At 47.8% G+C, this 14,196-nt stretch overlaps 5 protein-coding genes across 5 annotated transcripts; all 5 read right to left on the bottom strand.

Moving 5' to 3' along the window:
* ANOM_011119 (CapA family protein) lies at positions 1-1,000 on the bottom strand (the record flags this gene model as incomplete). Its single annotated transcript, XM_015556375.1, has 1 exon — positions 1-1,000. A coding segment is annotated over one exon (1,000 nt), but the record flags the coding sequence as incomplete, so codon positions are not given.
* Positions 1,001-1,606: 606 nt separating this feature from the next.
* On the bottom strand, positions 1,607-3,444 carry sreA (siderophore transcription factor SreA; the record flags this gene model as incomplete). Its single annotated transcript, XM_015556374.1, has 4 exons — positions 1,607-1,896; positions 1,938-2,435; positions 2,510-3,048; positions 3,116-3,444. The coding sequence occupies 4 exons, from the start codon at positions 3,442-3,444 to the stop codon at positions 1,607-1,609; spliced, it is 1,656 nt and encodes a 551-aa protein (XP_015401358.1).
* A 3,171-nt stretch (positions 3,445-6,615) lies between these two features.
* ANOM_011117 (uncharacterized protein) lies at positions 6,616-10,480 on the bottom strand (the record flags this gene model as incomplete). The annotated part of the gene is made up of 8 exons (XM_015556373.1): positions 6,616-7,329; positions 7,392-7,481; positions 7,544-7,659; positions 7,733-7,959; positions 8,891-9,400; positions 9,558-9,612; positions 9,753-10,132; positions 10,190-10,480. 8 exons carry the CDS (start codon positions 10,478-10,480, stop codon positions 7,157-7,159), a joined length of 1,842 nt encoding a protein of 613 aa, XP_015401354.1. The 3' UTR covers positions 6,616-7,156.
* A 1,077-nt stretch (positions 10,481-11,557) lies between these two features.
* On the bottom strand, positions 11,558-12,887 carry ANOM_011116 (wax synthase family protein; the record flags this gene model as incomplete). Its single annotated transcript, XM_015556372.1, has 2 exons — positions 11,558-12,002; positions 12,094-12,887. 2 exons carry the CDS (start codon positions 12,885-12,887, stop codon positions 11,558-11,560), a joined length of 1,239 nt encoding a protein of 412 aa, XP_015401355.1.
* Positions 12,888-13,332: 445 nt separating this feature from the next.
* ANOM_011115 (uncharacterized protein) lies at positions 13,333-14,196 on the bottom strand (the record flags this gene model as incomplete). The annotated part of the gene is made up of 2 exons (XM_015556371.1): positions 13,333-13,742; positions 13,819-14,196. Coding segments are annotated over 2 exons (612 nt in total), but the record flags the coding sequence as incomplete, so codon positions are not given.

Below are 14,196 nucleotides of genomic sequence, written 5' to 3'. Positions count from 1 at the left end.
CCTCGACCTCAAAGAGCCGACACCTCGTCGGCACAACCTCCAACCTGCCCAAAGACAACCCACCCTTCCCATCCTCCTCAACCAAAACCCTCCACAGGGCCCCAAGATCATTCCGAAACTCCGCATCCAACGCATAATCATCTACGAAATCCCCACACCCATACAGAATCCACCGGCCGCGATACGCCTCGACGCCCTGCAGATGATGCGCCGAATGCCCATGCACAATATCCACCCCGCACTCGTCGACCAGGAACCGCGCCAGAGCCTGGATCTCCCCGGCCGGCCGCCACGCATAGTTCGGGCCCCAGTGCACCGAGAAGATCTTCAGCGCGGGCTGCTCCCCGCGGGTCAGGAGCGTCTTGAGCATTGCACGTGTAGCAGAGCTATAATCTATGAAATTGAACTGCGGGATGCGGGACCAGGCGCGTGGGTGGTCTGAGGCGGAGTAGATATGGATTTTATACTCTTTCGATTCACCACTGCCACCATCACCAGCAGTAGCAGAAGAAGAAGAACCACCACCACCACCATCCCCGTTAGGCCCCAACCTCAAAACCGCCGGCCCCTCCTCCCCAACACCCGCAAACGCAATCCCCGCGCCCCTAACCGCCTCAACCGTCTCCCCGAGCCCCATCTCCCCGAAATCCAGCGTATGGTTATTCGCCAGACTCACGTAGTCGATGTTGGCCACTTTCAGGGCCTCCAGATTGCGGGGATGCATCCTGTAATTGAACGCTTTGTTCGGCCAGGGCGTGTCCACGGTGGTGACGGCCGTTTCGAGGTTAATGAGGTTGAGGTCTGAGGCGTGGAGGAAGGGCAGGGCGGATCCCCAGGGGGAACGGGGGGAGTAAGATTTGAGGGATGGGTAGGCTTGGAGGATTTTGGTGATTGTGGCGTGGTCGGTTGGGCTGGGGACGTGAGTTGGGAGGAGTTGGTCGATGAGGCGGCCGAGCATGACGTCGCCGGTGAAGGTTAGGGTGTAGGGTTTTGGGGACATTTCTTTTTTTTTTTCTTTTTTCCTCTTTTGATTATTTGATGGGTTTATTAGGGTTGTGTTTTGTGTATGTATGTATGGCTGGTGAGGTTGGGTTTGCATTCTGGACTAATGCATCTAAGGATGTATGTATGTTGAAGTATGTCAGGTCATATACATCATGATGAGTTCACTCCTCGATCTCGGGCCGTGCCGAATGCACGACATTGAACTTGTCTGTCGGTCATATTCAACGAACTCGAAACATGCACGGTTACTGTACATGCAAATATCCGATTCCCGATCTATCTCATCAATCTATGTATGTATGTATGACGTTTCCGAAATTAAAACCTCAATTTGAGGAGAGATCTGTAGTTATCAAACATAAAGACAAAGCCTTCCTGGACTCTTTTTTCTGGTAAACCCGCTATTCCCGCTTCAAATAACACATGGTAATTCACAAACCCAAAGCCACTTTTCCCTGAATATGGAAACAAAACCCCGGTTAATCCTTCAACTGTTGAAAGTGGTATCTCGTCAGAAAGCAACAGCTGCGCCTGGTGTATTAATGGACAAAAATGAGCAAAAAGCACATTCAGACATCGAGTCTCAGAAAGGAAATAACGATCATTGCCGTCCCAACTCGGCCAATTCTCGCTCCTTCGCTCTCAGCATCTCCCGCATCTCCTCAGCTTCCCGCTGTAGCTGAGCCCGACGTTCTTCCCGCATACTGTCGAGCTCCGTGACTCCGGGCAAGGGCTGAGGGGGCGGAGGTGCCAGAGCCTGGTGTGAGTGTTGGTGCTGCTGGCGACTCAGCGCAGCGAGCGACGGGTCCAAGCGTGACTCGTCCCGCGTGTTAGGGTGGTTGAGAATGGAAGAAATCGAGCTGAGCCGGCCCGGTGGGGACGGGTTGGCAGCTGACATGATAGGTGGAAGTTGGTTCGACCCTGATTCCAACGTTGTGGGGATCGCGACGCCTCCGCAGATGACGCGGTCTCTGCAAGAGTCCGTTTCTTGGGATTCGCAGGATTAGGCGAGAGGGATCGTCGAGCGAATTGGGAGACGGGAGAATGGCCGGGAGCGTTGATACGATCTGGCTCCAACAGCCTCGGGGGGGGAGGGTGGTGCGGCAAGGACATCGTCGCAGAGCCGAACCCCGTGAAATCAACAGGCGGCGGCGCGAAGCCAAACTGCCTTGGGGCCTGCGGTGAGATACGATCACCAGACATGTGCTTGTAACGGTCCATGGGTTCCGAGCTATAATAACGATAATGGTCGTCGTGAGGAGCTAATGTAGCAGGAGACGCTTCCGGTGAGGCAGAAGACCCATTCGATGACTGCGTGGCACCCGTCGGAGAATGCTCTCGCAGCGCCGGCACAACCCTTTTCCGTCGTTTGATGATAGTCTTCTTCATCGTGGTAGGCCGATAACAACCGTGCAGTTTGTAATAGAGACCTAAATTATTTGTCAATACAATTACGGCTTTTGCTATAATAATTGGGAGGGGGGAATATTGGAAAAAAACCTACCACACGCATTACAGATGGGGTGACCATTCTCGTCTCGTCGCCAGAGTGGAGTTACCGTAGTGCCGCAATTCTGGCAGGATACCAGCATATTGCCTTCTGTTGTCGTTGGAGTGCCATTCTTTACCGATAATTCGGGCTCCTGTAGAGGAAGAGGCTTCTCGCTGTCGGAGGTTGTTGCTCGATTCCAAGCATGCACAGGCACCGTGCCCCGGGGAGTCGACTTGTACACACGGTTGTTGTAAGCGGGGCATCCGTCACACCCCTCAGCCCCTCCTGTACCATTGCAGTTCCCTCCCCCAGGACACGAACCTTTGGAACCATGACAGCCCCCTCCCTTGTGCGATGATGGAGCAGGGGAATCGTGCGGAGGATGCGAGGGATTGCTCGGTGGTTGCGTAATTTCTGGACTTGTCTGTACACGGTTGCGCTTTGTCGGTCGAGCAACGTTACGAGCCTTCAAATATAAACCGCAAGCATTGCAGATCATAGCTCCCGTCGGGGAACGCCGCCATAATGGAGTGCTTTTTGTTCCACAATTACTGTGAAGCGTCTCAAGTTAGTAACGGCGTGCAAGATCTAAGCCAAGAAGGAAGACTGAATACTCACCTACACGAATGCCCTAGAAATGAAGTATCTTTCTGGGACTTCGGCGACGATGACTTGTCTGACTGAGCTGCACCAATTTCCGACGGATACGGCGTCGACACATCCAAGAACTTGTCTGCTTCATACGGACCACGACTGGGCATTTCTTCGTAGCGTTTAGGCCCTGTTTCATCGCGAAGTCGGTCGACAGGATGTTCCCGACCCGCCTGGGCCGATGATATCAACTGCTGCGCAGCATCAAGGTCCTCTGCGGACGGGTGTCGCGCAACAACGTCCGGATTCCGGGGGAGCGATCGTGCCGTCTCCATCTGCGGGAGGGATGCTAACATTTCCACCGCGGTCGGTCAGAAGAAGGTATCTGCTCTTTGCTTGGTGTTCCGGGATGATGACAACCCAGGGAAGGGCAGTATAGGCCCCCAGAGCTAACGCGGACGTCCGTTGGAGGCGGATCGTCGAAATAAAAGGGAGGGTGAAGGTAGGTTGCACCACAGTCGATGTTGTAATGTATTGTATCACAAAGTCAAAAGTCGGTCAAGATGACAGTGCAGGAGAAAAAGAAAATTTAAAAACGCCTAACTCGAAGGGCGAACCGGTAGAGTAAAAAGAGATGCAGCTAGTGTGACTCCTAAACCAACCAGGCGGAACCGGGGAAGAGAGACCGAGTATCCCTGACAGCGGCTCAGAGATAATAAGGTGGAGACGGATTCCCGAAAGTGAAAAAGGAAGGAGGAGGAGGTATTCGACTAGAAGGAGAATGGAAATAGACGCCTGATCTGCCACGAAGGTGGTTTTGTTGGCCAATCCGAGACGAGGCTGGGTGGCGATGCGGCGTGACGCCAGGTGGTGGTTGAAGCGGTTATCGGTGCTGGATTTTTTTCTTTCTTCTGTTTTGGTAAGGATGGAGATTACAATGAATAATAGAGTTGAGGAGAATGAGAGGCAAGCTGAAAGACTCGACAGGTGGAAGCAGGGGGTGGAATGTAAAGTGAAAGTGTAGACAAGAAAGATCGACGGGGAAGGACGATCAATCAATCCGATCAGATATGATGTGTGGAGGTGACCAGGGTTCACAAGAAAAATAAAATATAGAATTTAAGAAAAATACCAAATCCACTAAAAAAAGAAAATAATCACACGAGATTTCTGCGGAAGGGACAGGAGAGAGGGGGGAGGATGACGACGTGGGAAGGATGAAGAATGAGGCGTGAGAGATAGATTGATTGATAAAGAACGAGGACACAATTGGGAAAGGCGGAAAAAGTGGGTAATAATGATGCTGCTGCTGCTGCTGAAGATGAAAGAAGAAAAGAACGAAAAAAGGGCCAGACCACCACGTACCCTTACGTTTCTATTCTTGTTGCCTGGAAAAGGCTCCCAAGTCGCATTCCCGAGTCCCAACAGCGTGGTCTTATCGAAGGACGTTTCGTTATCGATCTCCAGGGGGCGAGGATCTACACCGGTCTTTCTCGCTGGTATTTTTGCTTTTTCCCCTGCAGTGGACTGTTGTTTGAGGATTGTTCAGTGCTTGTCGTCGCGCAAGAAGTTGGGAAAGGATCGCTTTGTTGAGTTTTGGTTAATTTGCAAAGCTTTTGCCTTGTGGTAAATCTCTTTTTGATTTTTTTTGGCTAACAGTAAAGTCACATTCCCTCTTTCGCTTTCCCTTTCCATTGCATCCATCATGATTGCTCTGCTTCTCCCCAGATCGTATCATCCGGCTCCACCGCTGCCGTATCTGGCCTAGCGTTCTGGGTCTAGTGGGAATGCACCTTCCCAGAACAGTACCTAGTCTGTCGGTCATGGAAATAAGCCTAATTCTCTGCTTCCTCATTCGCTGCGCACGAAATTTCTCTCAAGTCAGCATTATTTTCGCCACGCTGATAGGATCATCGGATGCCTTCCATCTCCTTCTTGACATTCTAATCTATCACCATCTCCACCCAATAGACCCTCGCTGAAGATTTCTCCTCGGCTCACGCCGATTTTTAGCCACCGGTCACTAGAGGACCAAGACGCATAAGGGCACATAATGCCAAATTAAAATTACCCAGACACTAGCCCAGGTAACTATTTGTTATCTCGTCCCGCCGGCGAGGGAACCTTCACGCCCCCGTTCAATCTTCCGCCGCCGTGATTGGTCCACACGTCACCAACAGCGCCTCTTCGCTCGGCACTGATTCGTTCCGTACTCGTTCCTAATTCAAGGACGGACGATTGATAATCTTCTCTTTTAGTCCTTCGGGGCCCGTTCCCCGATTTTGACACCTTCACCCTTTCCCGAGTCCCAAATGGCCTAGATTCAAAAGTACGAATGATCTTGTTTTTTCTCCTTTCAATCAAAGTTCAATACGTAACATGTCTATATCACGAGCACGGATACGCCATGAGTTGTCACGATTATCAATATCCTATCATCCCACCCAGAAAACCGTAGTAATCGCTTCAATTGTTCCCGTCCACCATGGCGTGATTTATCAGGAGATTGATACATATGGCGATTAAACCGACTGTATCCGTACAAACCTTATGATCAGACTTCACCCTAAACCCAACTAACACGCATGCCGCGAACTCGCGTTACAAACAACAACCACCTTAGTCCTATTGGCATCTAGTCCACAGTATACAAACAAGCCGGTTCCCCCACCGGACTTAAAATCCCCCCGAACAAGTCGTCATCAATATCCCCGAATAGCCAGCGCCTATCTCCGAATCTAATCTATCGATCCATCTTTGTCTTGGCTCGAATGACTGACTCCTCCTCGGATCTCTGGAGGTCATCATCCTGTTCCACTGGGGGCAGAGAAACTGACCCGTGACATCATGACGGTCACACGAGTTAATTTACGGATTCTCCGATCCTCTTACATCGTGGCGTGGACTAGTTTCTTAGTCGATGATTAGGTCTAGTCTTGGTGGTCGGGACTTACGAATAACCCTGCATTAGAGCCTGGGGTTTTGGAGCGGGGAGAAAATCATTAAAAAAGTGGGAGTGCTTAGATTTAGGGGGTTTAATGTCACGGGTGGTGAGATTTCCGTAATCTCTCCTATTAATTATTTATTCCAAGGGTTTTCTTATTACCTTCCTAAACGGATGATGAACGTAAGCGTGCTGATGCTGTTGAGATGGTATTATCTTTTTATAAATAGGATACGCTGCGATCATGTGCTTATGAATAAGGCTGAATATGCGTTGGATCCAGTCTATACTTGTCAGATTGTCTGTAGGTTCCATTGCTCGGCAGTTGACCGGTTTTGTACTTCCGGTTCTTGCAATCTTGAATTGATTGATCTGTATCGACTTCCGATCCCAAGGCTTGGTACAGTAAGGGTCTTCACTTTTCTTTTTATTGCTTTCGATTTATCTTTTTTTTTTTTTTTTTTTTAAAAAAAAGTTCTTTTCATTCTGTTTATTTTCTTTTTCTTTTCTTTTATTTAGGTTTCCCCCCTTTTATCGTTCTCTTTACACTGTCACGAGCACTTGAATTTTAGATTCTCGAATATTGAAAAAATCAGCGTCTTACGCAGACAGCGCGATGGTAAAAGACCAGAGCTTACTCAGAGCCACGCAATCAAGTTATCTGATGTCTCCAAAAGTTTAAATATCAGAAAGAAATACGACAAACCACCTATAGTACAAGGTCCACAGGGCACAGGAAAAGCAAAGTATAAATCTGTCCGTCCAAAATCGGACTTGAGAAAGAAAAAAAAATTATCCATGAATCCACTCCCACAGACAGACAAATAGCCATAATCCACATGGCGAACTCGTCTGCATAAGTATATCTCACTATCTTTGCAGATCGCGAATCCATTGAGTCGTCGCATAGATATTCGTCGCACTCGTCGATCGTCGCACATCACCTAGAAAGAGAACTTTTTTTCGCCTCTTTCTCCTTGCTTCCACCACTCCATATCTATTCGCGGTGCATTGCGCTTCGTGCATCCGTGGGGCTACATGGCGAATATCAATCGGCGTAAGCCGATCTAAACCGTACGCTATGCTACTGCCCCGTCACCGGACCAAACGTTTATCGGCCGCATTTAAACCTGCTCGGCACCCCAGCCCTGGTCGCTCTCGCGCATGTTCGAGGGGGGTTCAATCGAGGGGATGAACTCCAGGGCCAAGTAACCCAGGCCGATGAATCCGACGATAGAGCCAGCGATGTAGCGCAACACGTGGTCGTGCAGCAGGATCGAACCAACGAAGATATAGACTGATCAATTGATTAGTACCCAATGGGTAAGTGTGGATATGCAGCTAAGAATGGAGACTCACAGATACCGCGGCCAAGGAAGGAGAACAGGAAAGAAGCATAGCGGTAGACATAATCCGGGACGTTGGGCAGGAATTCCAGCCCAGCGACAACTAATGGGCAGCGTTATATCAGTATCCACAGACCAATGGGTGGGTAAACAGGTTCATCTTACGGAGACCAAAGATAATCACATATGCACCAACGATGATGGAGCTCATGGACGGAGGGAAGAATTGGGAGATACCGCCCAAAACCATAATCACGCCAACGGCGATGTTGACAAGTCGACTGCGGATAATCAGTCCCTAACTCCATTCACGCAGCCCCAGATTCTCGTAGAACACGAGACACATAAACATACAAGATATTAGAAAGATCCATTTTGACTGTGAGCTGGACGAGTTCCTTCGGTCTACGCAATCGTTTCGTCGGATAGAGCAGTAATTTGGGAGTGAGATCGCAAGAAAGGATCGGTAGGTGGATATCAGGAGCGAGAGCGTTTGCAGCTGTTCGGACTGAGAGCAGAGCAACACTCAGGTCGGGGAATTTCGTAGCCTGGCCCGCGCGGAGGTAGGCGAGCGTAAATAGCTGATAGATCGGTCAGGATGAGGTCTGAAGTGGTCGCTTGCCCGGAGCTCGACTTAATTGACTAATGGACCAAGCGAGAACTTACAAAGGAAGGGAGAAGAGTCTCTTGCTGGAACAAAGTTTCTTAAGCAAAGAAAAAAGAAGCAGAGAGGAGAGAGAACGGGGAAACAAGGACGGCGAGGCTCCAAGCACTCCGCCGTCGCAAGCAGCGGGTCTGCCAAGACCAACAGTTGATGACTGAGCACGTCTAACCGGAACTGGCGTAGCGCCACGTCTTCCATGAACGGCAATGGACGTCCGACGCATCCATCCATCTCATTAAATCGCTTCGAGAGATATTTTAATGATATGTTTGACCGTCGAACTCAATTAAATTGCTACCATGTTCCATACACATAATATTTACACGCACGCATTAAAAATCCCTAAATGCTCGAGCTCCACAGTCTGTAATATGCAAGGTAGATTAAAATGATTCCCAACACTCTTTAGGCTAATCTTATGTAGATGTTAGATTCGATCTCGTACATACATATTGTTTCACCAATACAAAGAGGCATTGAATACATTGATGATCTTGGCCTTTGACTGTAGGGGATACAAGTATCAAATAAATTTATCTGAGTAGCACAAGGCTAGGGATCATCTGCAGTACAGAACTGCGTTAGCATATACGGATGAGTACCACCATGCGCTTAATTGCTGTACATTGGTTTTATGCGAGGAGTTGAAAGGGCGGAATAAAGGAGGCGAGATGGAATAGGTATCAAATGCAAACTACCATTACAGAGTACTAGTAGAGTATATGACAGGTGGTCTTGATACCGGAATTATCTTCCTGGAAATTTCACAGTAGCCTTTCTAATCGCTCTCGTAGCATCATGAAAGTCACTCTGTTGGTCTCCCACCTGCACCTGGCCTCCTCATATACCTCATGTGAGACCCAGCCATCATCGCTAACGAGCTTTGTTCGCAGACTTTCAAAGTCACCATATACCTTTGCCCATACGTTTACCTGCTGTCGAGTTCTACTGATCTCGTCATCTGAGAACGAGATAGGACAAGGTATCGTTAAACCCTTCCGCTCCATTATTCGGCCCCATTTCTCATATATCTGTATCAGAAGTTCTTTGAGTGGAATTGGACCGTCTAGGGAGGACCGCCCGACAATGTGGAATATAAAGGATGTAGGATCATCATCGTTCCTCATGGTATCCATGGCTCTAATGAGAGTCGGGTTGAATTTTCTTGAAGCCAGTTCGTAGAACTTTTTCAATCTAAGCCTCTCAAGCTTGTCTTCGGCTACCTGCTTTTCTAGTTGTGAAAGAGTATCAAACCCTTCTGGTAACTTAGGCTGAACAGCACCCCATGGATATGGATCGTCGCAATCAAATATTGAAGGAAACTTTGCCTGTAAGAAGAGTGGCGCGGCGTAGACTGCCTGCCAATCGATTATGCTCGATATTTTGGTCGGATCCGATGAATTCAACAAAAATATTGTCCGAGTGAAGGTCATGGTGCAGCAAGGCAGGACAAAGGGTTTCCTCCGGTGGTAGTATATGAGGCAGCACTATCAAAAACTGTTCAAGAAGACGTACATGCATATTACGTTTCGGTGATGTTGTTGCCGAAGGTACAGACATATCGCTGGATCTACTTGGTGGATTTCGGATTAGGGCGATCTCACTGTTTGCGATGGCTGAAAAATACTCCTGCGTCGTTTTTCCTAAATAGTGAAGTTATCAGTTTATGGTGCAAGCAAAGCGACTTATCAGTGATCAAAATGCACATACAAGGGCCTCGATCGATATCTAGCTCTTGCTTTTTCATCTTCCCAAAAGGAACGCTGAGTTATCGGGCCAATAACAAAATTCGACGGATTCCCTCGTTCCACTTCAACTGGGTCAACAAAGGTCGTGCTGTGCGGGTATGTATCCTTATAGTACAAGCTGCCATGAACAGCAAACCTTGAACTCGCCAGTTTCTGCTCAATTCCCACCAAGCTCTTCACCAGACCAAAGCGTTCAGCTTCCGACATGTTATCCCAGACCTCACTTAACTGACGCCCTTTCACCCTTTCCATCAGTATATACTCGGCACCCACTGGGTTATGCTGTGACGGGTTGCTCCACGAAAGTACTCTGGGGACTGGGATATCGAGAACGTTGCGAAGCTATAATAGACGTTAGCCAACCAACAAATTCACCAAGAAATATCTGAAGCCATACACATAATCGAGAGTTGCAACTTCACTAGCCACAACATAACGGGGATGGCCAGCATTCGGATTTGGAATTCTCGCCAGAACCTCCCTGCCATTCTCCATTTTCAAAGAGAACACTTTGTTGTAAAGCCCCTCAGGCATTTTAGTCATTTGGATACACTGACTCCCGACTATTTGACCAACGGTCTTCTGCAAATTTGGGACATTAAACTCAACATATCGCTTTTCCAATTGTTGCTGCTCATTATATAGCCAACGACCCGACGTGTAGCCAAAGAAATGGTTATTTGTTGTCATTTGCGCGAAGTTTATAGGTCGAGCCTGCTGGAAAGATTGTGAGTCTTTCCTAACATCCAGAGCCAGCCTTGGCTGGACACAAAATATATTGTTTAGCCTTTGCATCGTGATCTCTCCAAATGTACAACACTGAGACAACAGAGCCCTGCGTATGTGGTCATGTTACATGTATAGATAGAATGCAAGTCACATGTGGATATTCAACCGCTGGCTTGGATAGTTAATATTTTCCTGAATCGCATCTAGGAAAAGGAATATCTCTATTATGGAAGCTTCTAGGTGTGAAGGAGCAAGCTAGAAAAACCATAGAACTCATAAACCGATAAAGAACTAATATGTATAGATATATGAAGCAAGCACCATCGGTGGCCTTCCGGAGCTTCCACGAACAATCAAGGGACCCTTTACATATTTCATGCAGTAAAAATATATATTCTGCTACTATTTTCGGCTGCACCCTTAAGACTCAAGTCAAGAAGGGACAATTTACATATTTACAGGGCATAGTGCTGTGCACACAGACCATTTGTTTATGTCTTTCAACGAAATAATCTGAATTGGTCTAGGGTTCTACTATCCAATGCCTTGTATCTTCTGCCTGCCCATTTCAGTCGATGCACACCTAAGGTGGATCTTATGAGGGCATCCATGGGTTTGTGAGGTTCAGGCTAATACAACGTAAACCATTACAGCCATCAGCTAGATATGATCCTACTAGTAGTAGCTTGGCTCCTAGCCCAAAGTGTCTCCTATTGCTGCCCTAATGTCGCAAAGTGGTGAGTCACAGCCTTGCGCCCTTTTACAGGGTTCTTGACTCAAGCCTACTGCGCCAACTATTTTAGTCTCCAGTCGTAAGCCAATGTCTTCCCAATTTACGTAACTAATCCCTGTATTAAGACTACGAGCAAGATGGGGCAAGGTAGGGCTCCCGAAGAGAAGTAGGCGCCACACGCTGTGACTCTAATCGCGTGGTTACAAATATTAATTTCAACAAACTTTGATAGTCTGAATGGTACTACTTAATCAGTTCCTTCAGTCAGTAGATCAACTACCTCAAACAAAAAGCATATAGGTTCCTCACTTGAACAACCCAATAATTCTAAATGGAACAATCGCATCATCAAGCCCCGCCGCTGTGCGATACATCATCGGATACACATACATCGGGATAGACCATACCAGAAAGAGTCCAACCCAGGTAAAGCCTAGTACCCTTTCCACCAATACGGGCAGTCTCACGTTGGTGTATGCTGTGATGAAGCTGTACAGCTTTATGGCCCTATCCTCTATCACGATGCCGAAGGCCTGGGTGCAGAAAAAAGGGATCGCTCCAGACTTGTGGACTGGGACGCCGGCCGAGATGTCGATGAGGAAATGCATGACTGCAGAAAGGGAGAATATGGTTACTACCCTGGCGTACTTTGGGATTAATCCCCGGCGCGATTGGATATTAAAGACATTGCGCAGGATGAAGTTGGAGATGGAATTGAACTTGTGGGTGTTTGTTTGATGCCAGAAAAGACTGCAGACGAGATGAAATAGTATGTTCGTGTCAGGAATTCTTTCTCACCAGTTTACAATAATGGTTGGGTTATTCAGGTCGGTGTACTCACCTCCAAAAACGCCTCAACGAGTAGGCCTCCAGCGGTGATCCATAGAAGGGTGGCCAATCTTTAGGAGCGCTTAAGCCGAGTACATTGCCAATCAAGGCGAAGAGGTTATAGAAGCCTCCTTGAGAACACATCAGACCGAGGATAACTCCAATACTTCCGGAGGCTCTCATAAGAAGCTCATTGCCAGAGACATCACGAAAACGTCTGAAAAGCGGGATATTCTGCTCTGAGAAGTATTCGCGAACCATCGCAGGGTCGGCGCCCGCATCCATTGCATCGAGTATCAGATAACAAAGGAGGACTGTCAGGGCAGTATTCCGAATGAATTGGGTCCGAGATGGGACATGGTCAGGGTCACTGTTCGAAAATCGAGGTACATGTCTGACTTCGTGTGTGGTGCCACAGAACCGGGCTGTAAATGTTGATGAAAGGCCAAATTTCAACTTCTCTTTCCAAGAACTACGTTTCTTCGTTCCTGAGGACTTGTGATGTCTGATAGCTTCATGTTCATATTGAGGACGTTCGGTTGCTGACACATTTGGCTCAAAGGACCATTGACTCAGCAGTACAATGTCGATATAATGGAAGAAGAGCATCACTGCATATCCGCCTGCCAGAGAGGCCCAGGCGGAGCGTACGAGATAGATGGGAGATGTCGTGATGCATTGCCACATACATAGAAAAACAACGAGCAAGCCACCCAGCCGAAGCGGAGATTGTGGATTCGTGAAGCCTAATACCGCCGCGCAAACGGTCACTTCCAAGAGGAGGAGGAGAATTGGATGTGGCTCCATAACAAGGTAGAAGTGGGATGAGGGATGGAAATTCGACTGAAGTAAGTAGAGCTCAACAGGAACCAAAATGTCTATAAGTACTTCCTGGAACTGTCAGGGATATGCTGGGTTGGGTTAGCCCTGTAGAGTTCTTTGTTCGCTGTGCTATTAGTTGGGGATCTAGCCCTTCTTTTCCTTGCCATATAGCATCGACATATAGCACGATCTGACCAGTGACAGCCCTTTACTAGGACTTGTTAGGGATCATATTTTACGTGGATTGGGGGCAAAAATAGCTTAGACTCTATAGAGATTTGTAACTTTGAATGTACTTTTGTACGAGAAACGAAAGAGTCAAGCCAGCAACTGCTTAAACTACATTACATGGTTTTTCTATGGAAAACCTATCGTGCAAGGAAGGTGAGACAATACTACGTGGCATTCTTACTGTACTACCGCACACATCAGGCATCGTTGAGTGTACCTTTTCCAATCAAAATCTTACTTGTAGCTATAATTGCCCTAACTATGTACACGAGATAAACTACTTCAATCGAAGCAATCAAACGCTTAGAAGCTCTCCTTGCCTTTTATCTAACCTCGCAGCAGATAAGCCATTGGCCAATCTGCTCATCTTCATTGAATCACGTTTCAGATCGGCGTAGATGGCATCCAGATCGGTGCTAATCCCGACTTGATCGGCCGTTTGCAGGCTGCGTTTGTCAACAAACGGAGCAATTTCAGGCCACACACTCTGTACATTGTTGAAAAATAGATCGGCGCCTAAGTCGCCCAGACCCTTGATCTCCTTGATGAGCTGCCTTACTTCGTCGCGGTTGTGATGTGCCTCTTCCAATAGATTATTGAGATCACCATCTACGCGTTCTCAGAGTTAGTCAAGTAGCAATATACCACCCTTATAACAGTCGAGATAAGTGTGTATTGTACGTACCGTATTTGCCCTCGACTAATTTTGCCAGTTCTCCTAAATTAGTAGCTCCCTGCTCCCTATACCGATTGTACCCTCCATCCTTGAGAATCATCGTGCGCTCTTCCCAGGTACTATCCAGCAATTTGTGGATATCATGATACCCAGCATCAATAACCTTGGTGATTGTGCGCTGAGTCAGATCATGCGAGATCGGGCGCGACTTCAGCATGGCATCAATAATCATCGCTAGCAGTGTCTCCGGTGATGCAGTAAGTGGCTTCTGTGCAATCTTTGTGCCATCAAGGGGGCATCGGCCCAGTTTATCAATGGCCTTTTGTACCTTTGGCCTGTGCTTGTCAGTGTCTTCTTCTTCTTCCTCTCCTGCTTCTTCTTCTTCCT

Source organism: Aspergillus nomiae (genome assembly GCF_001204775.2).
Source record: "Aspergillus nomiae NRRL 13137 chromosome Unknown contig00606, whole genome shotgun sequence".
NCBI classification, from domain to species: domain Eukaryota; kingdom Fungi; phylum Ascomycota; class Eurotiomycetes; order Eurotiales; family Aspergillaceae; genus Aspergillus; species Aspergillus nomiae.
This window is presented reverse-complemented; position numbering and strand designations above follow the sequence as displayed.